The 27,555-nt window shown below is 42.3% G+C and overlaps 2 protein-coding genes across 9 annotated transcripts in view; one reads left to right on the top strand and one right to left on the bottom strand.

Moving 5' to 3' along the window:
* The window catches only part of IL1RAPL1 (interleukin 1 receptor accessory protein like 1), a 657,222-nt gene that overhangs the window by 618,014 nt on the left and 11,653 nt on the right, over positions 1-27,555 (top strand). For 3 of the 4 annotated variants that reach the window (XM_083498265.1, XM_083498266.1, XM_083498267.1), the window contains 3 exons: positions 1,320-1,452; positions 2,688-2,833; positions 18,207-18,350. In XM_083498265.1, coding sequence (XP_083354391.1) covers positions 1,320-1,452; positions 2,688-2,833; positions 18,207-18,350 — 423 coding nt within the window. The remainder of the gene's footprint in view (positions 1-1,319; positions 1,453-2,687; positions 2,834-18,206; positions 18,351-27,555) is intronic. The other variant, XM_083498268.1, reaches the window with a different exon arrangement.
* Positions 1-27,555, bottom strand: part of LOC310704623 (craniofacial development protein 2-like) — a 574,437-nt gene that overhangs the window by 457,590 nt on the left and 89,292 nt on the right. For 2 of the 5 annotated variants that reach the window (XR_014524926.1, XR_014524927.1), the window contains 3 exons: positions 26,905-27,027; positions 22,233-22,348; positions 17,273-17,725 (listed from right to left, as the gene is read on the bottom strand). The exons of 2 other annotated variants lie outside the window; for them this stretch is intronic. The gene's annotated coding sequence lies outside the window, so the exon portion shown is untranslated. Of the gene's footprint in view, positions 1-17,272; positions 17,726-22,232; positions 22,349-26,904; positions 27,028-27,555 lie in introns of those variants that run through there. One more of the 5 variants, XR_014524928.1, reaches the window with a different exon arrangement.

The following is a 27,555-nucleotide window of genomic DNA, read 5'->3' on the forward strand; positions in this document are numbered from 1 at the left end:
TTCTTTTCCCAAAAGATGTCAGTCAGCATTCAGGGCAACCTATTTAACAAGTTTTTCAGCATTCCATACACCGGCACGTTATTGTTTTAGGTAGTCATGGTCTGAATTTTATGTGTGTGTGTACTTTGTATAATTTAGTTTACCTTTGGGACATTTTAGATCTAGCGCTTTTCTGATACCAGTAATCTTTTTCTGTTGTATTTTGTGATGGTGCTGAAACTTAACACTTATGGATTTAGAAATACAAGTCCTTGGGCGCTCGTAGTGCTTGCCTCAAACAGTATTATCGCTTCAGTGATGTAGAATGAGAAATGGAAAATAAGGTCTCAGTGACTGCTCGTAATACTTTGACGATGGGGTGCAACAACATTTTGAGCGCCAAGGGCCACATTCCCCCACAGCACTGGTGCATAGCTGTCAACTTTTTTTAAGGGAAATTCCCTTATTCCAAATAGGATTCCTCGCAAGAAAAGGGAAAAGTTGACAGCTATGCACTGGTGGAGGAAAAGGAGTGCAGAGGGAGCGCAATCCCAGTGGGATGCCATTGTGGCTGCTCCCCCACCCACGCTGGGCACCACACCCCCTCAGGCAGCATGCCATGCCACCAGGATGCGCGCCAGCCCTGCCCCCACCTGCTCTCCGCCCCCCGGTGCTGGAGTATGAAGCTCCACCAGTGCCCCAGAAGCAAGTGTTTTGGGGGCACATAACTGGAGCCAACCAAAGAGCATGTGCACTTCAAAAACCATAATGACACTTTATGTATCATGCTGTGTGGTTGGATTGTATGATACTAACAAGAGTGTTGGTGGTTGTGCAGAGGTATGGGGGAACAGAAAGAGGTAGGCTGAGGGCCACGTTAATTTAATGCAGGCTGCAGTATTCTTATCTGTAGTATGATAAATCACTTTCTAGGGGAAAACATTAATTCTATGATCCTTGGGTTCTGTGTATTGTAGAGGCATAGTGTATGAATTCTGCGGCCATCCCATATTTGGAAAATCAATGCTTTGAAAGAAGACCATATACTTAATCTGTCTGTGGATATCTGTCTGTGGATAATCTTAGTTCAAGGACTAAGATTAGCCTCTATTCTTTTGTAACTAGTAGATCTATATTCCACACTAGATAATGTGTCTGTCAATACTTTGACAATATTTGAGTAAAAATTGTTTCTCAAAAGTTACGAATGCTAAGGTCATCTTTCAAGCTATGCGCTTTCAGGTTTGTATGGGGAAACATTACTTAGCTGCTGATAATAAAATAAATCATTTTCGCCAGTTTTGGAATAACATGTTTTCTTTATTAATTCTTTTCAACAGGCCATTCTGCTAATCTAACCTGCCGAGCGTTCTTTGGATACAGTGGAGAAGTCAGCCCTTTAATGTACTGGATGAAAGGCGAAAAGTTTATTGAAGATTTGGATGAAAGCCGGGTTTGGGAAAGTGATATTAGGTAAAGTGAGGAAATTGTATATATTTTGTGAAGACTAATCTGCAATTCTTTAGTGAATTAAGTGCTAGGTGAAGGGTGCTATAGACATTTATTTTTAAAATGCACTAAAGCATTGCAGGCCTGCTTTTCCACATGGTGCACTCTGGGACGGGCATAAAAAATGTGTTCTTTTACATGTACACAGTCATCTCTGAAAGCTCAAGTTCAACAATTTGCTTTTAAATGAAAAAATGCAGATTTTGAGGCTGTACAAAAGTATCTAGAAGAAGCTTCTATTAGCTCCAGTTAGGCTAAATAATAATATGTTCAGGTCTACCATATTTCAACACAAGCATCCAAAGCTCAGCTCTCATATAGAATATTACATGTTGCATTTCTTATCTAAAGCTTTCCCAAAGATGTACACCTACATACTCTGAGGCCTTAAAAAAAAAATCGGAGTGGTGGATTTTCACTGGTTTGTGGGTTTGGTGATTTTGAGTATGTTCGGAAGGACCCTGAACTGTTTGTATTCTTTTTCTTTGTTGAGCAGGGAGTATGAAATATTTTATTTGCTTTATTGCTTAAAATGGTAAAGGAAAACAAGGGATGGCAGGTTATCTTTACATGTTTTTTAAACCCAAAGTGCTTACATTCATCCTCTGTGGATATAGCTGGATTTATTTGCAATGAAAGAGGGGGCACATTTGGGGTTGTATGTGTGGCATGAGAGCAATGGAGAAATATCTAAAAATAAAATTTCTTTTAACATAGCCGTACCTTAGTTTACCAAGATGGGAAGCAAAAGAGAGTAAGTGCCACTGAATTCAATATTTCCATAGAGACATGTGCAGGATTGCACTCCTGGTGTCAGATCAATCAGATAAATCCTTTTTTCAACACCTGCTTTATATACCATAATTTCAAGAAATCTTTCTAAAATATGATTTAAAGAGCATGTAAACCTTTTACGAATAATTTGTGCACAACCCCTTGATATCTTATCAGGGTATGCTTAAAGATGTCAAATTAATTGCAGTTCTTATTAGTATCTGCAGAACCAAATGTCCTCATTAACAGTGAAGAAGAAAAAGGCATTATATAATTTAATTAAGATTGCATCAAACCATAACCAAATTTGAAACCAGGCTGCTTTCATTTCTGAGAAACATCACATCAGGATCATCTTTCAATGCAATGTAGTGTAAACAACATTATATATGGAGGGAAAAACCAAACTGCTTTTTCTTTCACAGAGTTCTTAAGGAACATCTTGGGGAGCAGGAAGTTTCCATCTCATTAATTCTTGATTCAGTGGAAGAAGGAGACCTCGGAAATTACTCGTGCTATGTTGAAAATGGATATGGCCGCAGACTTGCTACCGTTATTCTACTTAAAAGGGGTGAATATTTTATTTTTTTATTCAAAAACAACAGAGATGGTTTACACTGTAAGAAGTTGATGTTTTGTATAGCTATCTCCCAATTTTTATTCCTTGGCTCCTTAGTCCTCTGTACACTGAGGGAGGGAAATGTTAGTCATTTTCCCCCTTCAGTTGGAAAAGGACATTTTAAAGAAAGAAAAAGAAAGCCATCATTAAAAATGGCTATCTGTTGAAGGAATGCAGTTAAATACACTTTTTAATAATGTTTATATAGAAAACACTTTTAACAACCGGTGAGTATGGGAACTAATAAAAATTTACTAGAACTAGCCTGGCAGGAAGCTATTGACACTAGAAGTTTAATCATTTTCTGTAAGAAATAAGTCTAAATAATTCAAAAAGCAATAGGTCTGAAATATATCATGGGGAACAAAAAAAAAGTTGGGAAACTTGCTCCTGATGAATTCCAATTCATAGAGGGTTTTCTGTTTGTTTGGTGGTTGTCTTAAATGCTGTATTTAAAACTTGCTGCATTTATGGTGGGAGGGGGGCAGGATTAAGGCTCTTCCATTTATGACCTACTAAAATCGTGGTATGGGGGCTGGGCACTCACATAGGACAATCGCCATCTAACACCACAACTTTTGGAGCAGCAGTTATTGGATCTATGACCATATTTTAAAAAAACAGACTGGGCCATTAATTTAATGCAGTCGTGCTTCTACCCAGATACGTTTACCAGTCTGTACTAGCTAATAGTTGGAAGCATCTGTGTGGAATGAGCTTTCTGTGCCTTTTTGGTCATTGTTCAATGTCCAGTGGCGGTGGAGTTCGTAGAACTCCCCTTCTCATCCACCATTCAGAAATGTTAGTCTTTTAGTGTGTTATGCATTTCTGCAAAATTGCTGTCCTGGGGCACCAAGAGTCCACAGAGCCAATTTCACCCAGTCAGGCACAATTTTCCAGCATTCACAATGTAGCCAATGAAATCATGAATATAGGCCAATTGCTGGAGGTTTCTGTGTCCACGTCACTCTAAATTTAAGGTCAGAAATTTAAACAACTAACCTGGCCCTAGATGCTGTTGCATGATGCTGTTCTAAAAACAAGCTTGCGTTATTCACAACAATAACAGCTACTTCACATTGCAGCCAAAATAATAAAATACAATAGGTGTGTCAAATTCATAAAGAAGATATCACAAAAATTCAATATTACTTGACAGCATTTCAATTATTTATTCTTTATTAAATTTGTGTACTGCCCTATACCCATTGATCTCGGAGCAGTTCACAACAATGACATTGTAATAGCAACAATGGCTACCTAGCAAAGTATCAGTTAAGATTACTATTGCGCATGGTCTTTGAGGACATGATTTATCAGTAGTGCTGAGAAATTTTGCAAATAACAAAAAGTTAGAAATAGGAGAATGGGTTTGGCAAGGAGAAATAGCAGAGGATTTGAATTGTTTGAGAAGTTACTTGATTGCATCTGTAAGATTTGAGACGTACCTGATGCATGCATTCAACATACTTTGCATTTTGACAACTTTTTCAATAAAATGAGAAATTAGCCGTGACAGATAAAACCAAAATCAAGCAGTGTCTCAGAGTTCCTAGCTGGAAAAACTCTGCATAGCTAGCAGGCTCCTCTTTTTCACCATGGCAACATTTTAAGTAAGATTTCCTTAGACCTACATCTTGGCTATTCAAAAAAAAAAAAATGTATTACAAATTAATGTGGGGTTATCTGGTTCTGCAGCAGGCCAAATAAGATACAGTTCTCATTTTACCAATTTAGTAATTGTTATTATTTGTTGACATTACAACATTGTAAAGGTATATCTCATATGGACAATTCTATTCATTTACTATTCAGGAAAGGAATAGTGAAAGATTGCAATATTTCCATTTTAGCAATAGGACTTTCCGCTCTCTCCCCCCTTGCCCAGCACAGCCTGTGCATTCCCTAAATGTGCTCCAGAGGATCAGGGCAACCCCTAGAACAGATTGGGAGAGTGCAGGAGACGAGAAAAGAAGGGTGTTTCATTGCACAAGCAGAAATCCTTGTGTGATGGAACTTTCATGTGACGTTATTTGGATGCAACCCAGCACCTCCATTTCTAATTTATGTATGTTTGCAATCTTAAATTTCTAGCCGAGCTTTCAGCCAAAATCATGCCATTAACCTAACTCACAAATATGATAACAAAACATTAATATAATATGCAAACAATTTTTTTAAACAACAGTTTTAATCATAACATGCAGCGCAGAGATAAAATGGTGAAGGCTTAAAATCACAAAATGTTGAACGCTTAAAAGCCCTATGAAAGAAAAAGAGTTTTTAAATCAGCTTTCTGCATGCTAAAGGTGCCTTAGCTAGACAAAACTCCTAAGAGGTAGAGTTCCAAGTAGAGGACACCACTCCTGAAAAAGGCCTGCTTCTGCTGCCCATCATTTTGACCTCTGATAGCAGCAAGATCCACAACAAGGCCATCTTCACAGCATGAATGAATGCTTTATGCATAGCACAACTTGTGGCTGTCTGCCAGTGTTCAGAAATGAAACCTAGCAGATGGAGGTGATACAACAACTCAGAATGGAAAAGATCTACTCAGAAGTTGGAACTTCTTTGAGATCAGGGAGTGTTGTCTGAGAGTTGCTGGCCACAACCTGTTCTTGATGAATGTATATTTTTAGTTGCCTCACAACTGAACATGAGCCTTCCAAAACAGGGAATCAGCACAGTAGATTTGAAAGCCACACTACGACAGAAGTTGTATCTACGGAAGGGATTTTCCTCAGAGCGGCTAAAGTGTGGCTGTGAATGTGCTTTTGCATTATCAGAAAGTGATTCCAACAGGAAGCCACAGACGCCTCCTCTTCCTCCGCCATTGCTCCGAAAGCCAGCGGGGGAAGAGCAGTGGGCGTGTGCACATGCGCACAGGTGCGTGTGTTCCCGCGCACAGGCTATCCAGCCCACTGGCGGAAAAGTTTACCAACCCCTGGGCTAGACACCCAAGCAAGGGAAATCCCTACTATTTATTGCAAGGGCATAGGCATACTGCTTTATCTTCTATGTATTTCTCTCTCTCTTTTCAACTGTCTAAGCAAGTGGACATCTTACAGCAATTAATCCTGTATAGTAGACATACACTGAATGAAGAACTAATTTCCTTATGTTTGTCCTGAACCGAGTGCCAGCCAGGTTCACTGGAGAGCTTTGCTCCCTTTTCCCAACCAAGTCCACCCAACTTCTCATCCAGCCAGCCGCACACAGGCCAATAAGCACAGTCCCCTTCTTTCTTTCACCTGCTTCCTATTTTTTAACCAGCTGCTGATCCATAATAAGGCCAGCTGTTGTATACAACAATTTCTAGGTTCACTTAGAAGCCTTTTTTAAAAAGGCCTTTGGAAGGACTTTGTGAAAATCCAAATTGCCATTATCCATCAGACTATCTGTGTGTAAATATTTGTTGACACTTGCAAAGAAATCTAAAAGGTTAGCAAGGTAAGATGTCAATTTGAAGAAGTCACAATAATCCTTCTACAAACACACTTGTTTTATGTGTCTGTCAATTCTAGGGGTTTTTCAGTCTCTTTCCTAGTGTTAAGGGTTGCTGAGTTAAAGCAGTGTTGCACATACCAAAGGCTGCAAATATTTTGTGAAATGATTGGACAGGGGAAATGTTGATTCCATTCACTAATTTCATTGTTGTGAACGATTCTTTGTCGTTACAACCTGCACAAATTGTACTGGAGCATTGCACATCAAACACCAGCAGGTACTGAAACTAATAACAAGCTCTCTATAAATGTATTTATGGACGGGGTTGTGCTGTCCTGCAGCTTTATACTTTCATGAGATTTAAATGCAAGCCGGTAGGAAGGCTCATAGTGTTTAAATATAAAAGCTCTTAATAATGCAATCTAACATAATAATAAATGGAGAAGGGACATACTCATTCAGTGGCACACTGCTGAAATATGAGGCTTTCACTCATCATGGAGCCAACCTCCTGCAGTCTTATTTAATTACACGGCAACATTATTACAAAGTAGCCTCTAATTGTCTAATTACGTCTTCCATTTTTTAAAAAACTTGGGTTTTTTATGCATATAAAACTTCTAAGCTGACAAAGATGTAGGGGGCCTTTCACAAAGTTGTTTAGCATCTTATTTTGTTGTTTTGTACAAGGTTTATCTCATGGCTGTTTGTTACTACTCATTAATGCCTTCCTCAACTTGGATTACTCACCCTTAACTTTTTGCATGCCCTGTGCCTCTCCTTTCAATATATGGTGTTAAACACTTCATGGCAATTCCCAACCTTTGACTTCCTTCTTCAACTGAAACTAGCAATGTGGTGCATGCACAAAATTCAAATGTTCTCCCTCAATTCATGTTCTTAACCTGCTTTTTCCATCCAGATCCTTGATAAAAGCTTCTTCTAACACTATCCCGATATTTTACCATGATTATGATGCCAGCTGAACAAATATGCTGCTGTTTTCTGTTTCTTTGTAGCAAATGACAGTTTCTTGGCATCCATCGTCTCCTTCCACCATTTTGTTCTTCCCATCATCAAAGTTGCTCAACAACAGGACCACTTTTTTATAATAAGGTTTCAGTCTTTAAGTATAGGTCTAGTCAAAACAAGTTATATGCTCCTAGGCCTCTGGAAGTTGTCTCTAACTGCCCTTATTTCTGGAGTAATTATGCTTATCTATCTATCTATCTATCTATCTAGGGACACGGGTGGCGCTGTGGGTTAAACCACAGAGCCTAGGACTTGCCGATCAGAAGGTTGGTGGTTCAAATCCCCGCGACAGGGTGAGCTCCCGTTGCTCGGTCCCTGCTCCTAGCAGTTGGCCTAGCAGTTCGAAAGCACGTCAAAGTGCAAGTAGATAAATAGGTATACCGCTCCGGTAGGAAGGTAAACAGCATTTCTGTGCTCTGCTCTGGTTCGCCAGAAGTGGCTTAGTCATGCTGGCCACATGACCCGGAAGCTGTATGCCAGCTCCCTCGGCCAATAAAGCGAGATGAGCGCCGCAACCCCAGAGTCGGCCACGACTTGACCAGGGGTCCCTTTACCTTTTATCTATCTATCTAGGCATACCGTATTTTTCGCCCCATAAGACGCACTTTTTCCCCTCCAAAAATGAAGGGGAAATGTGCCTGCGTCTTATGGGGCGAATGCAGGCTTTCGCTGAAGCCTGGAGAGCGAGGGGGGTCGGTGCGTACCGACCCCTCTCGCTCTCCAGGCTTCAGGAAGCTCTGCGCAACCCTCGGGAGACCGGCTCGAGGGTTGCGCAGAGCTGCCTGCAATCCCGGGACCAGCGCAGCTCTGCGCGGCCACCGGGAGCCGGGGGAGAAGCTCCGCCCCGCTCCCGGTGGCCGCGCAGAGCTGCCTGCCGTCGCGGGACCAGCGCAGCTCTGCCCAGCCACCGGGAGCCGGGGGAGAAGCTCCGCCCCGCTCCCGGTGGCCCTGCAGAGCTGCGTGCGGTCCTGGGACCAGCGCAGCTCTGCCCGGCCACCGGGAGCCGGGGGAGAAGCTCCGCCCCGCTCCCGGTGGCCCTGCAGAGCTGCGTGCGGTCCTGGGACCAGCGCAGCTCTGCCCGGCCACCGGGAGCCGGGGGAGAAGCTCCGCCCCGCTCCCGGTGGCCGCGCAGAGCTGCCTGCGGTCCTGGGACCAGCGCAGCTCTGCCCGGCCACCGGGAGCCGGGGGAGAAGCTCCGCCCCGCTCCCGGTGGCCGCGCAGAGCTGCCTGCCGTCGCGGGACCAGTGCAGCTCTGCCCGGCCACCGGGAGCCGGGGGCGAAGCTCCGCCCCGCTCCCGGTGGCCGTGCAGAGCTGCGTGCGGTCCTGGGACCAGCGCAGCTCTGCGCCGCCATCCCGAGCGGGGCGCTAAGTCCCGCCCCGCTCGGGATGGCGGCACAGAGCTGCCTGCCGTCGCGGGACGGCAGGCAGGTCTACGCCGCCATCCCGAGCGGGGCGCTAAGTCCCGCCCCGCTCGGGATGGCGGCACAGAGCTGCCTGCTGTCGCGGGACGGCAGGCAGGTCTACGCCGCCATCCCGAGCGGGGCGCTAAGTCCCGCCCCGCTCGGGATGGCGGCATAGAGCTGCCCTCCCCATCGCCAGCCCCACAAGCTCGGGGGACAGCAGGGAGGCAGAGCGTGCCTTCCCACTGTTCCCCGACCTGGTTCTTCCAGCCCCGCACCTGGGGGGGGGGGGAATAAAAATTTTTTTCTTTATTTCCCCCCCAAAAAACTAGGTGCGTCTTATGGGCCGGAGCGTCTTATGGGGCGCAAAATACGGTACTTATCTATTTATATAGATATAATTTGAGGAAAACACCAGTCATCTGTTAAATAGTATACTTATTGGCAATGGAATAAGTCACACTATACTGAGTGGACCTTCTGAATTTATGTCCATAGGATCCAACAGTAGGCTCCCATGTATCTTCTACTTTTCATAGTACACTGGTTCATTTTTATATAAAATGCTCTTATAAGAACATCTTAGCTAATCCATTAAGCAACCCTCTCATGCTACTAGTGAAGTTGTAATATTTTGCCCAGGGCTATCCAGTACCTGAAAGCCGTTTCTTTGTCTAAATCTCTCTATTTAAAAAAACCTGTCACTTTGGTAAAAATCCAGATATGAAGTTGAAGACCAATAGCAAATATATAATGGATGTTCTAAAGCTCACTCTGCCATTTGTAAAACTAGAAACAAACAACTTAGCGTCAATTAGTCTTAATGGTCCCATGTGTCCAAACTTTAATGGATCACCAAAAATTTTGTCCCTGTGGATCTGTTTCAGTTTATTATTTTTGGGGTGAAATTTCTGGATAAATGTTCCCCCACTCCTCCTCAGCTTTGGTCCCAACAGTGATTCAGATACAGATGAAGATTCTTACTCCAGAATCTATCAAAACCTCTTAAGAGGTTTTGTAATCAAACAGACTATACATTTTGTTAAATAAAATAAAATGGCTTATTCTTATCTTCGAGCTAAGCTTAGAAAATATGACAAAGTTATTAAGTCATGCTATATTCAGTTTGTGTCACATAAAAGATCTTTCTTTCTTTCTTTCTTTCTTTCTTTCTTTCTTTCTTTCTTTCTTTCTTTGCTGCTTTTGCTTGCAAAAGATAACTTGGTTTCTCCTCTACCAACCACTCAGCTGGTCTCTCTCTCTCTCTCTCTCTCTCTCTCTCTCTCTCTGTGTGTGTGTGTGTGTGTAAGTGAGACAGACAGACAGATGAGGCTTAGCACCCTGTTCAGGTGTGCAAGAGAACTCTCTTGAAGGAACTCCCTGGTGCATTCAGAGGAAGCAGGATTTCTTTCCCTGCCAAGCAGCAAATCCTGCTAAGCAATGGACGCTTGCTTTCTTCCTTCTTTTTGCCTCTTCCTTGCACTTTCTGAATCCTTTCTCTGTTGCCATTTGCTTGTCTATCTTTATTTCACAATTCTTTTTATCACAAACTGCTTCCCTGTTGCCTTTTCTGCTCTGCTGACACCTTCCACCTTCTCACACATTTCAAGTTCTTTTTTCCTCACACCTTTTCCCACTTTCTTTTACCTGCTATTATTGCCTTCCCTATAGACATTCACAGCCATTCCATCACACGTAACTGATCTGATCAGAAACAGCTAAAATTCCTTGTCTTCACGCACTAAAATCTACTTCTGCAAGGATCAGGGAAATGGAAGCAGGGACACTTGAGGCATTAGGAACTAACATTTCAGCATTCTAGGATAGTTCTATTCCTGAAGAAGTCTAGAAAACCATAGAAATAGTCTTCAAAGTGACTAGAATGCTCCTGCTCTATTTAGAACTCCCTCAAGAGAGGTGTAGCTACTGTATAGGATCTGGAACATGTAAGAAATATGTACCTTATTGGGAAGAGACTTATACCTTTCACCTGTCACATTATTGCAGCCTTTCCAGAAATTGTTAGAATGGATTTTTCATCAGAATAACACCTCCTAGTTCAGGCACCATGTGTAGTGTCCCTTTGGCCTGGGTAGCTTTAGCAAGTGTCCAGCATGGCAGTGACAGCTTTGTAGCAATCCACCTGAAGGTCCTGACACACTGGTTGAAAATTTGTGAGCTATAAAGATCAGGGATAGATGGCTTAATCTTCTGTAATGTTTTCCTAAGTTAGCACTTGTAGGAATTTGCTTCACTCATTCACTCCATTCCTAAGAAAGTGTCCTTAATTCTGTTGTTGCATGACAACACAAACTTATACATATCTACTCAAAAGTCTGTGTTCAAAAGTCGCTTGTGTATAGGATTGTGCTGTAACTTGCTTTCAAGAGCATAAAAGAATACACCAATATCTCAGGAAGGAAATTTGTCCTTACTATGGTAGAAAAAGAATGATCGCTCATTTACTGTGTGATTGGACAATAGTAATGACAATAGTAAGAGTAATAATTTATTTAAATGTTCTTCACAATAGACTTTCCTAGGCTTGTTAAACTCCTGTTTTATTTTTCAGCTTAAATTACTAGGCTGTAATGCTTCCTTAGATTCCAGATAAGATATATCCCCCATCATATTTTTTTTAAAAAAGGCAATGATTAAGGGCAATATAACAACCATCGGGACCATGAAGATAGCTTTGCCCATACTTACTAAGCCTTGGTTCATACATGAAGCCCAGGCACTACTGAAGTATCATGGTGGATGACATGTGCACGTGTATTCCTGTCTCCATTTTGAGATAATTTGAGTGTGAACCGAATGCTGTATTTGAACATCCAAACACAGAGAAACGTGATTCATGTGACCTCCCACTTCTTTGAGGGAAGGGGGGAAATCACATGAAACTACTAAATCTATGAACCAAGGCTATAGTGGGATTCAACTAATGGTTTCCTTTAGCCCTGCACAGGGACTTCCCTTTGCGCAATGATGCCCTCCCTCTTTCATGCACAAACACTGCACCACCCAAAACTGGCTTGTGGGGCCAGGACAGCCCACAGTGGGAAATTACCGTACTCTGTCATGCCAAAATGTTTGACCTGATAGAATGATCACCTTAGCTTGATGTTCAATTCCTCCCTATGTTTTTTCAGTTTATACTTCAGACCAATAACTGGGGGGGTTCACATTATTCAGCATACTTGTTTTATAAAGACAGTAATTTTTATCTGCAAAAAATACTGTGGTCTTGATGCCCTGTTCAGATGTTTGAATTCATATGGTGATGATGGACCCTCCTTCTTAAGGTCTTCTCTGTGAACATGTGAGTGGTGGTTGGCAAGCTTGCTGGGGATAAGGCTAGCAGGTGCCAGCCCTGTGAACTTGCAGTTCAACCAGTGGATAGGCCTTAAGGCTTTTGCTACTGATAAAATCACTGGCAAAACTATAACTAGAATGAAAATACCAGACTGTTTTGCAAGTGCAGAGCTACAGCCAGCTTAAACTGCTGATCTCATGAGCTTCTTCAGTCATTAGGAATCAATTATGCCTTATATTTCACAAAGTGATTGTGAGGAATAGGACTTGAGTGGACAAAAAGCAGCAACTGTTTTATAGTAGCAGCTGTTTTATAGCAGCAACTGCAGATCTAAGAAATTCCAGATCTAGAGCACAATTCTGCAAAATGCCTGATTTTTCTAAAGGTGGTACAAACACATGATGTAGTGGTAACATACTTTATGTGTCAACATCTATTAATTGTTCCTAATGTTATGAGCAATTAGAATATCGTAATAGAAACAACAGTCTACTGCCTTAAAACTTTAGACTACAAAGCTTTATTTATTTCACAAAATGTATATACTACTCGATTGTAGAAAATGACCTCAAAGTGGTTTATACATGATACCATGTGTTTTTAGAAAAACAAATTCCTTTTCCAAATTATTCATAGTTAATGCTGGTTAATAGAGATAATTCTACTCCATTTTCCAGATGAGAATTGAGACAAAACACAATCATAGAACTGTAGAGTTGGAATGGACCCCAAATGTCGTCTAGTCCACCCCCTAATAATAATAATAATAATAATAATAATAATAATAATAATAATAATTTATTTATACCCCGCCTATCTGGCTGGGTTTCCCCAGCCACTCTGGGCGGCTTCCAACAAAATATTAAAATACAACAGTGCATCAAACATTAAAAGCTTCCCTAAACAGGGCTGCCTTCAGATGTCTTCTAAGAGTTTGGTAGTTTTTCTCTTTGACATCTGGTGGGAGGGCAGTCCACAGGGCGGGTGCCACTACCGAGAAGGCCCTCTGCCTGGTTCCCTGTAACTTGGCTTCTTGAACCGCCAGAGGGCCCTCGGCACTGGACCTCAGTGTCCAGGCAGAACGATGGGGGTGGAGACGCTCCTTCAGGTATACGCTAAGCCTGTTTAGGACTTTAAAGGTCAGCACCAACACTTTGAGTTGTGCCTGGAAACGTACTGGGAGCCTGCAATGCAGGAATCCCGACTAAAGCATCCATAACAGACGGCCACTGCTCTGCTTCAAAACCTCCATGGAAGGAGAGTCCACCACCATCCGAGTGAATCCATTCCACCGTCAAACAGCTCCTACTTAGAAAATTTTTCCTGCTGTTTAGTCAGAATCTCCTTTCTTGTAATTTGAAGCTTGGTTGGTGACTGGTGTTTTCAGCAGACCATTTTGAGGTTGGGATTTGAGACTGTCCCTATAGCAGCTCATCAGGACAGCCAACCACCGTTCAGCACTGCAGCTTCTGAAACAGTGAGGCAATCATGGAGCGGCTGCAGTGCAATATAAAGTAGTGCTTGGCTGAAAGCCCTCAGGCTTTGTAGTATTGTTATTTTCTTGAGAACAACTCCCATGCTTGTTCTTCTCACCATCACTGTGTTCAAAATACTCATGACTGGAACTGAGATGAGTTTCTAGATTGCTAGAACTGGATTTCCACTTTCACGTCAAAATTTGCATGTTTAATGAAGGAAGGCAAAGTCTGAGCAAACTGCATGAAAATTTAAAAAATGTGTTTCTCTGTTTTTAACCCAATCACTATTTAGATAGAGCTATGCAAATGATCCCAATGGCTGCAGGGAACTGTAGTTTAGGGACCAGGGTAACTCTGTAAAATAGATACAATTTTAAGTGGTGTGTGTGAGGGAAGACAGATAATTACATACTTGGGAACTTTAGTCATATTTTTGCAGCCTAGTGTTTAATACAAAAGCATCTTTGCATGTGATAAGTAGGGGATATAAAGACTCTCAAAAACTCAATCAGCAGTGGGTGGAAGCTTCTGAGAGCACTCTTCCATTTGTTTACTTCTCTGTGCAAGTGCAGTTAATGATAAGTAAATTACCTCTGTGACACTACTGAGAAGTTTATCAAAAATTAAAACCAGGTGCAGATCAAAGATATCCCAGAAGTACATCTGATAATTACGGTAGGATTAGTGTAAAATGAATGCATTTATTACCCATGATATCATTCAATATGTCTAGAGAATAGCGGTACTTTATTTTAATTAGCTGTTTCTTTCACTGGGTTCTGTGGTCAAACTATCTTGATAAGAAAACAAGTGTAGCAATTGGTCAGAAAGCTTGTAGCAAATCTTGTTTCAAATTGAAGCAATTTATTTCTTTAAAAAATCTACAACTGAAAAGCAATCAATGGACTTTTCCATTAGAGTAGATCCAGGCTTGTGCTACCGCAAGACTATTGTTAATTGCCTGTAACTAATGATTGCTTTGCCCTCAAATGTAACTCTTCAGCACTCATTCATTTGTTGTGTTTAACAGAATGCCATTTCCCCAAGGAAATGCCTGGTAATTTTCCTCTGCAGTTTTCAGAGCTCTCTCAGTCCTTAAACAGGGCAAGGCCTGTAATTTAATGTCATAACACAAAGTCTAAACAGATATGAAATGGTGTGCACTTCTTGTTTCTTTCTTCCCTCCTTCCCCTTGAAGTGGGAAATTATTATTTTTTATATATATATATATATATCTCACTTCCAGGACTTTCAAATAAAGTATAATACTTGCAGCTGCTGCAGCCCTGTAACAATACAGTCGTATCTTGGATCCTGAATGCCCTGGAACTCGGATGTTTTGGCTCCCAAACGCTGCAAACCCAGAAGTGATTGTTCTGGTTTGTGAACGTTCTTTTGGAACCCAAATGTCCAACGGGGCTTCCGCGGCTTCCGATTGGCTACAGGACCTTCCTGCAGCCAATCAGAAGCCGTGGTTTGGTTTTTGAATGTTTTGGAAGTCGAACGGACTTCCAGAACGGCTTCTGTTTGACTTCCAAGGTATTACTGTAATGCAAAATGTAGCAGCCCTGTAACAATAAGGCAAAATGTAGCATAAGGCAAGAGTTCATTGACAATACAGTGGTACCTCAGGTTACATACGCTTCAGGTTACAGACTCCACTAACCCAGAAATAGTACCTTGGGTTAAGAACTTTGCTTCATGATGAGAATTTAAATCGTGCTCCGGCGGCGCGGCAGCAGGAGGTCCCATTAGCTAAAGTGGTGCTTCAGGTTAAGAACAGTTTCAGGTTAAGAAAGGACCTCCAGAACGAATTAAGTACTTAATCTGAGGTACCACTGTACTGGATATGTCAAGCTACATATCTGTAAAGTCATGTGACCACAGCCTTCCAACTGTACTGATTTAATCAGGTAAGTTCCAAATATTTTTGGGAAGTGAGAGTCACGGGACCGTTTTGGATTGGATACATGTACCAACAAGTGGATTTTGTGTTGGACACATGCCATGCTAGAAGTAATGTAGGAGCATGGGATGTTACATTGCTTCTGGAAAGAAAAGCATTTGGTGCAATTAGTAAGGTCAATAGAGGAAACTCTCAGTTTCTCCAGATTGATTCTGGCTTGGCAAGCAATCTGTGAGAAGTGGAGAGATTGCAATCTAGTGCAATATAGAGTAAAATTAAGCAAATTTACATCCTGCTGATTTCAGTGGGACCTAAGTGTACTTTCATCAGAACTGAAGCAAATATGTGATGTGGGGTTTTTTTTATAGTTTTAACTGTTAAAAGTTCATGAAAGTGTTCTTCAAATGAGACATCCTATGGTCCCATATGAGATGTCTTCTGTAGCATAAGCATTCAGTAACATACACAATAATTTTTTTGTTTAAAAAAAAACATGATTTTTTTTTGTTTGATCTTGTAATAATTCTAGTCTAGTTTCTCTATACTAGTATTTTTCCCTTGCCTTAATGCATCATCATTACAGCAGGAATAAAAATGGTGTATTTTGCACCTAGCAACCTGGCACATTAAATCCCCATCTTCTGGTTACCACTGAACAGCTGCATCACATGTGGCAGAAAAAGATAAACAGGAATGTAGTAAGCCAGTGCTGTACAATTTCCATTTCCATTTATTTTCTAAGCCATTTTATTACTATTCTAATGAAACTGTTGTGGGTTTATTTATTTGAGGAAAACAAACATCTTTTCCCTATAGATAAGAAATATTCCAAATACGTGGAACCAACACTCCTGATCTTAAAACTGTAGAACATAAAGGAGGTTACATTACCATTCTTAAGAGAACGGTGTGTTAAATAAATCATTTTTTAAAAAAAGCAAAAATAATATTTAATTACATTTTATTGTCTTCTAGAGAACACTGAGGCTTTTATAGCAGTTGCATGCATCTCAGTAATAAAAGCATAAACATACCTAGGCAGTGGAAAGAACTATTATTGCTTATGTTTTCTCCCCCTCTAGCTTTTGTATTTCTATAATTGAAATATATGATATTGAATTGTTATAGCAGCAAATACTAAACAAAAACCACGACAATATAGCACACGTGACAATGGGTTAAAATTCCCTGTCAAAAATTTCCAAGGGGCAGTTGTGTCAGTTGGTTCTATCACAAACAACAAGGAGTCTTGTGACACCGTAAAGACTACCACATTTATAATATAATACGTTTTCATGGACTAGCGTACTCTTGATGATCCAGGCTCTTGAGTTTTGTTTTGTTTTAAATCTAACTGATAAATAGTGAATAGTCATCATGCCATCACTGGGTATAATAGTAGGTACACATCCCCTCTGATAATGGAACTCAGGCTCACTTCACTTATTCATGGTCACACCATGAACTTCTAGGTCAGACCCTAGATATGTATAACAGAATGTTGCAGCCCAATATATTGTGGGTAAGTACTTAGCTTCACAGTTGCCTTCCTCACAGGGTTGTGATGATGAAATATGGAGCATACCATGAAGGGCACCTTAAGCTCCTTGAGGGAGAGGCAGGATATAGATAAATATAATAGTTGTTGTTTTCTGCAAAAATCACTAATCTGTAGTGCATGCACAACACAGTCCTTTAATTCTGCATTCTCTTTTCCCTTTTCATCTGTCAAACAGTATTTTAAAGCTTTTTTTTATGTTGAGCCACAGCCATTTTTCTAGGCTGAATGATAGAAATATTACAAGCAATAATGTATTTCAATTTTTTATTTTTTTTTAGAATGACAGACTATTCTTCATCTCTAATTTCAATACAGCTTGTGAAACAATACAACAGCCTTATGACATTTAGCGATGTTTCTCTTCATTTTACCACCCCTCATTTCCTGTCTTAACAGCAGCAGGAATAATAGTATGGTCGCCCGTATGCAACTGCTTGGTAATTGTGAGGGCAATGGGCAATGATGACTTTAACACTTGCAGTTATTATCCGATAAGTGATATTACCAAGGAGATTACTGTTGACAGACAGTATGATTACATTTTCTTGAGTTGTGTGGCTTTTTTTTTCATCCTTGAAAACTAACCTACATGACAGTGATCTCAATCCATCATGCAATCTCCAGTGGTACAACATAACACAAGAAAGTGGTCACGTTCCAGCTCTGAATGTCAGAAATGACAAATTGGGGTGATTTGCAACATCTAAGAGAGAGAGAGAAAAGGCAAACCTGTTTATGGAGAGTTGAGAAGGAAAGATGAATTACATATCAACAGGGAATGGTGTCAGAGATATTAAAACACAACCGATCCATGAGACACTGGAAGACATGAAATAATTTATCTTCACATATTTAAATTTTGGGAGGGAAAGTATATATTTAGCTTCATCCTACATGACTGACAAAAACTCCTTGAGCAATGCAACCGCATATGTAAACAGTTGTGCATATCACACAACTGTTGTGTACAACAAAAAGATAACCATGGTTGTTGCCTTCTGTAAAAAATGGTGTTATACCTGTGACAACAAACTAGTAAAACACATGCTCTTTTTACAGACAGAATATCTAAATATCATGTATTTTTGAACTGTTGACAGCATTTTCTGCCCCCACAACATGATAATAAATGGCTGCCTTTAGTTCAGAATGTGGTGGTTATTAAGTTTTATAATTCTTTGCAGAGCTGATGTATACAGTTGAGCTTGCTGGCGGGCTTGGTGCTATTCTGCTGCTACTTGTTTGTTTAGTGACTATCTACAAGTGCTACAAGATTGAGATTATGCTATTCTACAGGAATCATTTTGGTGCTGAAGAACTAGATGGAGGTAAGCAAGCAAGCCTCTCCATATATCCTTTTTTATATATATAAAAAAAAACCATGGAATTTTAATTTGAAACAAAGTTAAAATAAAGGCAACAAAAAGGAAGAACGCAGTCAAAGCACAAGATCACCAAAGAACAGCAAAAAGAAGACTTGCTGATTCCAATCCTTCGTATATAATAGGTAAGCCTATAAAACAGTTAGAGTAAAACATGCTAAAGGGAACAACTGAGGGAATCAGGATGTGTAAATGATGCAGACAAGTCATTGGGCCTCTCCAGACTGATGTTTTATTGCAGGTGTATTCTGCAACATATTATTGGCACACTAACAGTGCATTGGTGGTGCATTTATTATTAGTTGTTCTGTAATGTTTCCCCAATGCTACTATCACCTTATTGCTGTCCAGAATGGCTATGATGCAACAAAGGTGGGAGAAGAAGAAATCCCCCAGAAAATTTGCAGTTACAGAATTTCAGCAGAAAATTACAGGATATGCACTGACAAGAAATGAAGCAGTAAGACGATTCCAAAACTTTTGCAGGAACAAGTAGTCTTGAAAGCAAGATCACGTATGACTACCTTGATAGAATCATGAACACAAATAATCAGGAATTCTCAATAGAAAGGATGTCTAGAGGGGGCCATAGTCAGAAGAAAATATGCCTATGCATATGTAATTCAGCACTGTTGTTTGACCAGGAATCTGACCTTTTCCTGACCAGGAATATTTCTATATATGTCCTCTTGTTCAGTGGGGCTTACATTCAACTATGAATGTTTCAAATTACAATATAAGTGCTATATTAAAATACGGGTGGGGTGGGGGGAGTTACTAAAATGTTACTATTCTACAGCAATACCATTGCAGATCAGGTCAAGAAATTTAAGAAACACTTTAAACCACACATGTGTACTTCTATCAGTGTCTCAGGAGTGTGTCCTAAACAGATCCATCTAAATCTAGATCAGTTTAATTCTACTTTCTGGGGATGACATTGTAACAGATCTTCAACCTACCGTATTTTTCGCCCTATAGGACGCACTTTTTCCCCTCCAAAAATGAAGGGGAAATCTGGGTGCGTCCAATGGGGCGAATGCAGGCTTTTGCTGAAGCTTGGAGAGCGAGAGGGGTCGGTGCGCACCGACCCCTCTCGCTCTCTAGGCTTCAGGAAGACATCCGCAGCCTAGGCAGCCCTGCGGGAGGTCCTGCAGGGATGTCTAGGCTGCGGATAGCAGCCTGCTTCCCAGAGCGTTGGGCGCCCTGAAGGCAGAGTGCCCAGCGCTTTGGGAACACATCCGCAGCCTAGGCAGCCCTACGGGAGGTCCGGCAGGGATGTCTAGGCTGCGGATAGCAGCCTGCCGCCCAGCGCGAGGGGCGCCCTGAAGCAGAGCGCCCCCCGCGCCGGACAGACATCTGCAGCGTGCTGGAGCCCTGCAGGAGTTCCCCGCAAGGCTCCCCACGCTGCGGATAGCAGCCTCCCGCCCAGCGTGAAGGGCGCCCTGAAGCAGAGCGCCCCCCGCGCCAGGCAGACATCCGCAGCGTGGGGAGCCTTGCAGGAGTTCCCCGCTGGGCTCCCCATGCTGCGGATAGCAGCCTGCCGCCCAGCAGGCGGGGCGCCCTGATGCAGAGCGCCCCTCGCACCGGGCAGACATCATCCAGCCCCACAAGCTCGGGGGACAGCAGGGAGGCGCAGCGCCGCCATCCCGCTGTTCCTCGACCTGGTTCTGTTTCCCCGACCTGCTTTGGGGGGGGAATAAAGGGGGGAAATTTCCTTTATTTCCCCCCAAAAAAACTAGGTGCGTCCTATGGGACGGAGCGTCCTATGAGACGAAAAATACGGTAATTGTTGAACCAGCATTTATTTTCAGTGACCTAGAAAAGTCATTTTTTCAACACTTCCTGGTTAACAGAATCTAAAATTTGTAGTATCCAGAGGGCTTGATAGAAGCACCTGGTGTTAAAACATTAGTTAGGAAATAGTGTAAATGTATTTTCTGCAATTGATGTCTGCAGAAGAAATTTCTCATCGTGCTTTCAAAGTACATACGCTCTGACCAGTCCATTCTTTCAACATTACAGTGGTGCCCCGCAAGACGAATGCCTTACAAGACGAAAAACTCGCTAGACGAAAGGGTTTTTCGGTTTTGCGTTGCTTCGCTAGATGAATTTCCCTATGGGCTTGCTTCGCAAGACGAATACGTCTTGCGCTTTTTTTTTAAAGCTGCTTGAAGAGGCGCAGTTGCGACGGACCGTGCTTCACAAGATGAAAAACATCGCAAGACGAAAAGACTAGCGGAACGAATTCTTTTCGTCTTGCGAGGCACCACTGTATTAAGTACCGTATTTTTCGTCTCATAGGATGCTCCGTCCCATAGGACGCACCTGGTTTTTTGGGGGGGAAATAAAGGGGGGAATTTCCTTTATTCCCCCCCAAAAAAGCAGGTCGGGGAAACAGAACCAGGTTGAGGAACAGCCGGATGGCAGCGCTGCGCCTCCCTGCTGTCCCCTGAGCTTGTGGGGCTGGCCGATATCTGCCCGGCGCGAGGGGCGCTCTGCATCAGGGCGCCCCGCCCGCCGGGCGGCAGGCTGCTATCTGCAGAGTGGGGAGCCCTGTGGGGAACTCCTGCAGGGCTCCCCACGCTGCGGATGTCTGCCCGGCGCGAGGCTGCTATCCGCAGTGTGGGGAGCCTTGCGGGGAACTCCTGCAAGGCTCCCCACGCTGCGGATGTCTGCCTGGCGCGGGGGGCGCTCTGCTTCAGGGCGCCCCCGGCGCTGGGCGGCAGGCTGCTATCCGCAGCGTGGGGAGCCCTGCGGGGAACTCCTGCAAGGCTCCCCATGCTGCGGATGTCTGCCCGGCACGGGGGGCGCTCTGCTTCAGGGCGCCCTTCGCGCTGGGCGGCAGGCTGCTATCCGCAGCCTAGACATCCCTGCGGGACCTCCCACAGGGCTGCCTAGGCTGCGGATGTCTTCCTGAAGCCTGGAGAGCGAGAGGGGTCGGTGCGCACCGACCCCTCTCGCTCTCCAAGCTTCAGCAAAAGCCTGCATTCACCCCATAGGACGCACCCAGATTTCCCCTTCATTTTTGTAGGGAAAAAGTGTGTCCTATAGGGCGAAAAATACGGTACATAGTAATGATTTAGTCAACAAGAGATAACACACATGTAAATGGACAAAACATTGTACAATTATGCACTAGCCAGTAAGAATAAACAGTTCCCCCACTCTATAAACACTTGTATATTGTTCCCCATAAGATGCTGAAATTTAGCAACGGCATGTGAAGAAACGGGAGCGCTCCCAGTAATTCTGCATGCATGGGGATGGGATGGGGCAAGGAGGATGCAAGGGTTAAGGAAGCTGCAGGTTGGCAGTATTGCTGCCCCACTGGTGCATGTAAACCTATGGGACACTATTGGTACCAGACCAGAGCTTTCCCAACCTTGCTATGCATTGCCCTTACCACTGCTTCTGGAATGCTGCTCATGGACTGCTACTGTTGAGATGTGAATGATATTAGCTGCCCCACACCAAGATTAATCATATACATATACTCTGCAGTTTACGATATGCAGTTTCCAATTTTCTTGAAATACCCCACAAATATGTGGTATATTTCAAAACTGTAGTATTTCAGCTTATTAGAGATATACATCATAAGATATAAATATGTGAAATAAAAATGGCAATGGTATCTGGATCCAAAGTGAAAACTACTACTACTGCTACTAATTATTGTCGTTGTTGTTGTTTGGTTTTGTTATTTGACATTGGCTTAAATATGATTGAATTTCTTTTACCACAGAATTCAATTTAGCAGTGATTATTCCTGACAAACTGACAGTTATGATTAACCTTAGGTACTTAATAAAAATTAATATTCACCTGGAACAGTCAACCTTGTACTACAGGTTCATTCCCCTTATGGTTGTTAGGCTTGATTACTGACTTGTTCCAATTTATTAAGACTCTTGATAGAGGTGAACATTCATTTAATAGATCTAACAGTTTAGAAATTGAGGGAAATGGATTAGGGGGGGAATCAATAAAGTACAAACAGCATCTAATCACACTTTATATCTCTTTGCTATAATTTTCACTCCAGTAATGTCTAAATTATGCTGGTTTTGAAGGTATTAGCACTAGCAAAAATACACAATATGTCAGGCATTTGCTAAATTTAAGATATATGTAAGTTCTACTGTTCATGATTAACCTTGTACATGGGGGCTTAGTTGAATCTAATTCAAGTACCGTATTTTTCGCTCTATAGGACGCACTTTCCCCCCTCCAAAAATGAAGGGGAAATGTGTGTGCGTCCTATGGAGCGAATGCAGGCTCCTTGGCTTCGCGGCAACGCGCCTGTCCTGGAAGCCGGAGGAGGAACAGAAGGGTCTCCTTCTGTTCCTTCCCCAGCTTCGCTGAAGGGCGCTGCGCCTTCTCCCTCTCCTGTGAAGGAGAGGCGCTGCGCAGAGAGAGAGAGAAGGCGCAGCGCCCCTTGAGCGACACGCCTGTCATGCGAAGCCGGAGGAGGAACAGAAGGGTCTCCTTCTGTTCCTTCTCCAGCTTCGCTGAAGGGGCGCTGCGCCCTCTCCCTCTCTGCGCAGCACCTGTCCTGTGAAGGAGGGGCGCTGCACAGAGAGAGAGAAGGCACAGTGCCCCTTCAGCGACGCGTCTGTCCTGGCTTCTGCTTTAGATCTGCGCAGCCTCTTTGGGCAGGGGGAGCCTTCATCCCGCTGCCCTGAAGAGGCTTGGCGCGGTTACCCCAGAAGGCAGAACAGCCACACGGTATCCCAGAAGCCAGATCACTCTTGCTGATCTGGCTTCTGGGGTTCAGAATAATTTTTTCTTGTTTTCCGCCTCCCAGAACTAGGTGCGCCCTATGGTCCGGTGCGCCCTATGGTGCGAAAAATATGGTATGCAGAAAAAATGTTAATGTTGTAACAATTCTGTCAAACAAATTGTGGGTAGAAACAGTCCTTTCATCTAAAGAACACTTTGAGCTCCTAGCAGAGAGCTCTAACTGGCAATGAAGGGGAGAAGGAATTATGCCTATGTCTTCCTTAATTCCAGAACCACCTTACATCACTCAAATTTTACCACCCAATGCCTGCCTCTTTCCTGTCTGATGCTCCAACCCTGAATCACTCTGACAAAGGCAGATTTAGGGCAGCATGACTACTTCCTCTGTACCAGGCATAGGCAAACTCGGCCCTCCAGATGTTTTGAGACCACAGTTCCCATCATCCCTGACCACTGATGGGAGTTGTAGCCCCAAAACATCTGGAGGGCCGAGTTTGCCTATGCCTGCTTTGTACAGAGTGCTCCTTCCCAAAGCATAGTAAATACCTGTTTCACGAAAGAGGTGTGAGGGCTCTGGCAAGGTCCTAGAGACCTCACATAAGCTTCCCAAAGCCTGCAGCCCAAAACCCAGGGAGCGCAGCGGGGCGCACCCCGGGCTTCGGGCAGGTCTCCGCAAGCCTTTGGGAGCCTGGCACGACTTCCCACCGGGCTCCCAAGGCTTGCAGACAGCAAGCTCTGCAAGCTCCAGGAGCGATGGCGAGGTTGCTCAACCTCGCTGTCGCTCCCAGACCCTTTCTGGGGGCTGGGGTTGGGGGAAGCTTGGGTTTCCCCCACCCCCAGCCCGGCAAGCTCCGGGAGCGATGGCGAGCTTGCTCAACATCGCCTTCACTCCCGGACCCCCAGCCCCGAGGCTAAAAACGAAGCCAGGACAGCGAGCAGGATCCATCTGCTTCAGAGGGTTGGAGTAGATGGACACTGCAGGGAGAGGATAGGATGAGAAATTCCACTCTGAAGGTAGTCGTGTTCAGGGAAGATTTTAATATCTGACATTTTATTATTATTTTATATTTTGCTGGAAGCAGCTCAGAGTGGGTAGAGTATAAACAATATAATTAATAATAATAATAATAATCCACTGCATCTGCTATCGTGACATTGGATCTCACTCTTCGTTTTGAGACCACATGATATCAGTATTAAATGAGGCATTTCTGTCATGAAAAGAATCTAATACAAAACTATAACATCACCAATAATTAAAGAAGAATCTATTGATGTCTGTGGAAAAAAACCAATAAAGAAAAAAAATCCATGTTTGGAATAGTAACATTAGCTATAGATAAGATTATCTGGTCTATCCATAAAATCACTGCAATACAGCTTTTCCCTGCGTCAGCTGTTTTCAACACTTCAAAATGAATTTCATATGGACCAAAGTGCTACTCTTCTTGCTCAAGATGAAACCCCATTAGCAAATGCTCTGCCAGCTGGATCTATAACTATCACTATTACATATATAGGTTTCTTTTCTGCTGCTTTTATTATTTGAAATGCATTTAAAAACTGGATTTGCTCATTAACACTTTAACATTTCATGTTAAACCTAATAGGGGAAGGCTAAAAAAAATCACATAATCATTACCAAATATTATGCCACCAATATTTATTGCACTCATTTATTTATTTTATTGATATAAGTTACCGAGTCCATTTAATATATGCATTTCATCCTTCTGTGCCCATGCTGCAACGTCTCTGTTTTGTAGGTTTTTCAGGAGTAGAAAAACCTCAGCTTCTGACTTATTCCAATGCTTTTCCTTTTAACCTGCGTTAATTTTCCATTGTTGTGCATAAAGAGATAAGTTTGTAAACACGGAATTTTCACCTCATTCATTTTGATTTCCTAAACATCACAAACGACTTGATTCTGTATTTCCATTAACTAGCTGTCCTGAAACTTTACCAGAGTGCCCCACAGTTACCCTCTGTAGTTAATCTTATGAGAATTATCAACACAGATTATTACTTCACCAAGTAAAAAAGCAACACGTTCAACTTTCTTGAACTTGAATAATCGTAACACTGTTGTTGTTTTTGGTAAGCCTCATAGGTGCATATTGTTTCACGCTGGATGTGCAGAGTCAGATTGGTAGGTCATCTATCCCTGTATACCCTTTGTTGAGCGGCAGCAAGTCTCTAAGATATATAGCAGGCATAGGCAAACTTGGCCCTCCAGATGTTTTGGGACTACAACTCCCATCATCCCTGACCACTGGTCCTGTTAGCTCGGGATCATGGGAGTTGCAGTCCCAAAACATCTGGAGGGCCAGGTATGCCTATGCCTGATCTATAGCTTATGTCCTTTCCCACCCTGCTATCTGGGATGCTTTGACTGAAGGTTCTTGGACTGAACCTAGGACCTTCTGCCTAGTCTTTTCTTGTCTTAGATTTAAATAATAGTTCCATGTTCATCTATACAAACTCCTCAGTCTATGGCACTGTGCTTTTGCTAGATTTTTGCCCACCTGGGCTTCTTAGAGGAAGGTGCAGTGTTTAAATCAAATAAGCAAGCAGGATTTTCTTTCAATGGGATAGTTTGTAATAGATTATCTGTGCAGATATAGAAAGGTAGAAAATAAACAATTTTGCCATTGTTTATTCCCTATGCCTTAGAAAGATTCTGTAGGTAAATTTTGACTTGGACATATAAATATCGGAACAGAAGATGCATTTAATACCTCGTTACTTAAATGGTTGCAGAACACTAAAGCTTACAGAAATGTTTAACTTTTTCCTAACCAGTTGACTTATTCTTTCTTAATGTCTACTTTATTAAAAATTTCAACTCATAACAGAGAAAAACAAAAGTTTGACTCTCAAACTCAGACTGACTTCTAAGAATTTGTGGCAATGCACAGAGAGATTTTTGCTCTAAGTGTTGAAGAGTGTAATTTGTTTTTCATATAAGCTGATCAACTAATAAGTATTTCTGAAGTTTTTAGAGTAAAACTAAGCAAACGTCTATCATTAATAATAGATCATTCAGTTTGGGTCCAACTAATTAAATAGCATTGCATTTGGTGTCTATGTCAATTTCAGAGCTGAGCTGACAACTGAAAGTCAGCAAAAGACTAAACGATACAGGTCTTTTGTTATTGTACTTGAAAATGATGGTGTGTTGGGCTTCTTGTGCTTAATTTGTTGCTTATTTTATGTCACCCTATTATACTGCAGGGTCTAATGTAACATCAAACTATTTGTATAATTCATTTTTAATAAGTTTGTATTAAAAACATCACAGAAATGCTGGAATTTAATAATTTATGTGATTGAGACTTCTAAACATTAAGGCATAATGAATTCATAAGAAGACAGCAAGCGATAAAGTCTGCTCTGTTCCCTAGTGCACTTAATATATGTTTCTGCCACTCCCACATGGCAGCCAATGGAAATCTTCAATTAAAAGTACATTTAGCCTGCAATCTTATACACACTTATTGGGGAATAAGATATAGTGAGGTTAATTACTTCTGAGTAAACATGCATAGATTGTGCTGTTAGAATTGTACTGAGAAGCCTTAGTAGGCAACTAACAGTGCAATCGAATGCATGTCTACTAAAAAGTAAGCCAGGAAGACTTGAAGGGATCTCTTCCCAGTTAAGAGTGTATTAAGCTCCTGGAATTCCTGGAATCTTGCGCCACTTGGAGATTGGGGTGGCACACTACAATACTGACAGCATTTGGAATAAATACCTATTAAAGCAAGACAGAGATTTCAGAAATCAGTTTCTTATCTTTAATCTCCTTGCCAGTTCAGGAGGCTTGGTAAATGTTTTCAGCATTCTATATGCTCAATAGCAGGTGCTGTTTATCTTCCTACGCATAGAAGGAGAGAGGCTAGTATGTTTATCACTAAAGCATGTTCCTCTGACAAAAAGCAAATCTTTCAAATGGCATAATCTATACTCAGAGCCAAAGTGCAAGCAACAAATCAATCACATCTTCATTTGCAAGATACATTGATAGAAGATTTTAGCTGTGCTTCTTTACATGCTTTTGAAAATTAATTGAAGTTCTATTCAAAGAAGAGGCATAAGCTGACAATGTATCTAAGACTTTGCTAGAGCTTAACTCTCTGTCTGTTTGATCCTTAGCCTGCAAAAAGTCAGAAATCAGCCATATGCTCTCATCAAAAAACCTAGAGTCAGAGTAAGGCAAACCATTCCACTACATTTTAAAAAAACATACCGTATTTTGCGCCTCATAGGACGCTCCAGCCCATAGGGCGCACCTAGTTTTTTGGGGGCGAAATAAAGAAAAAAAATTTTATTTCCCCCCCAGGTGCGGGGCTGGAAGAACCAGGTGGGGGAACAGTGGGAAGGCACGCTCTGCCTCCCCACTGCC

The sequence above is a fragment of the Podarcis liolepis genome, assembly GCF_965112155.1.
Source record: "Podarcis liolepis genome assembly, chromosome: 4".
Taxonomy (NCBI): Eukaryota; Metazoa; Chordata; class Lepidosauria; order Squamata; family Lacertidae; genus Podarcis; species Podarcis liolepis.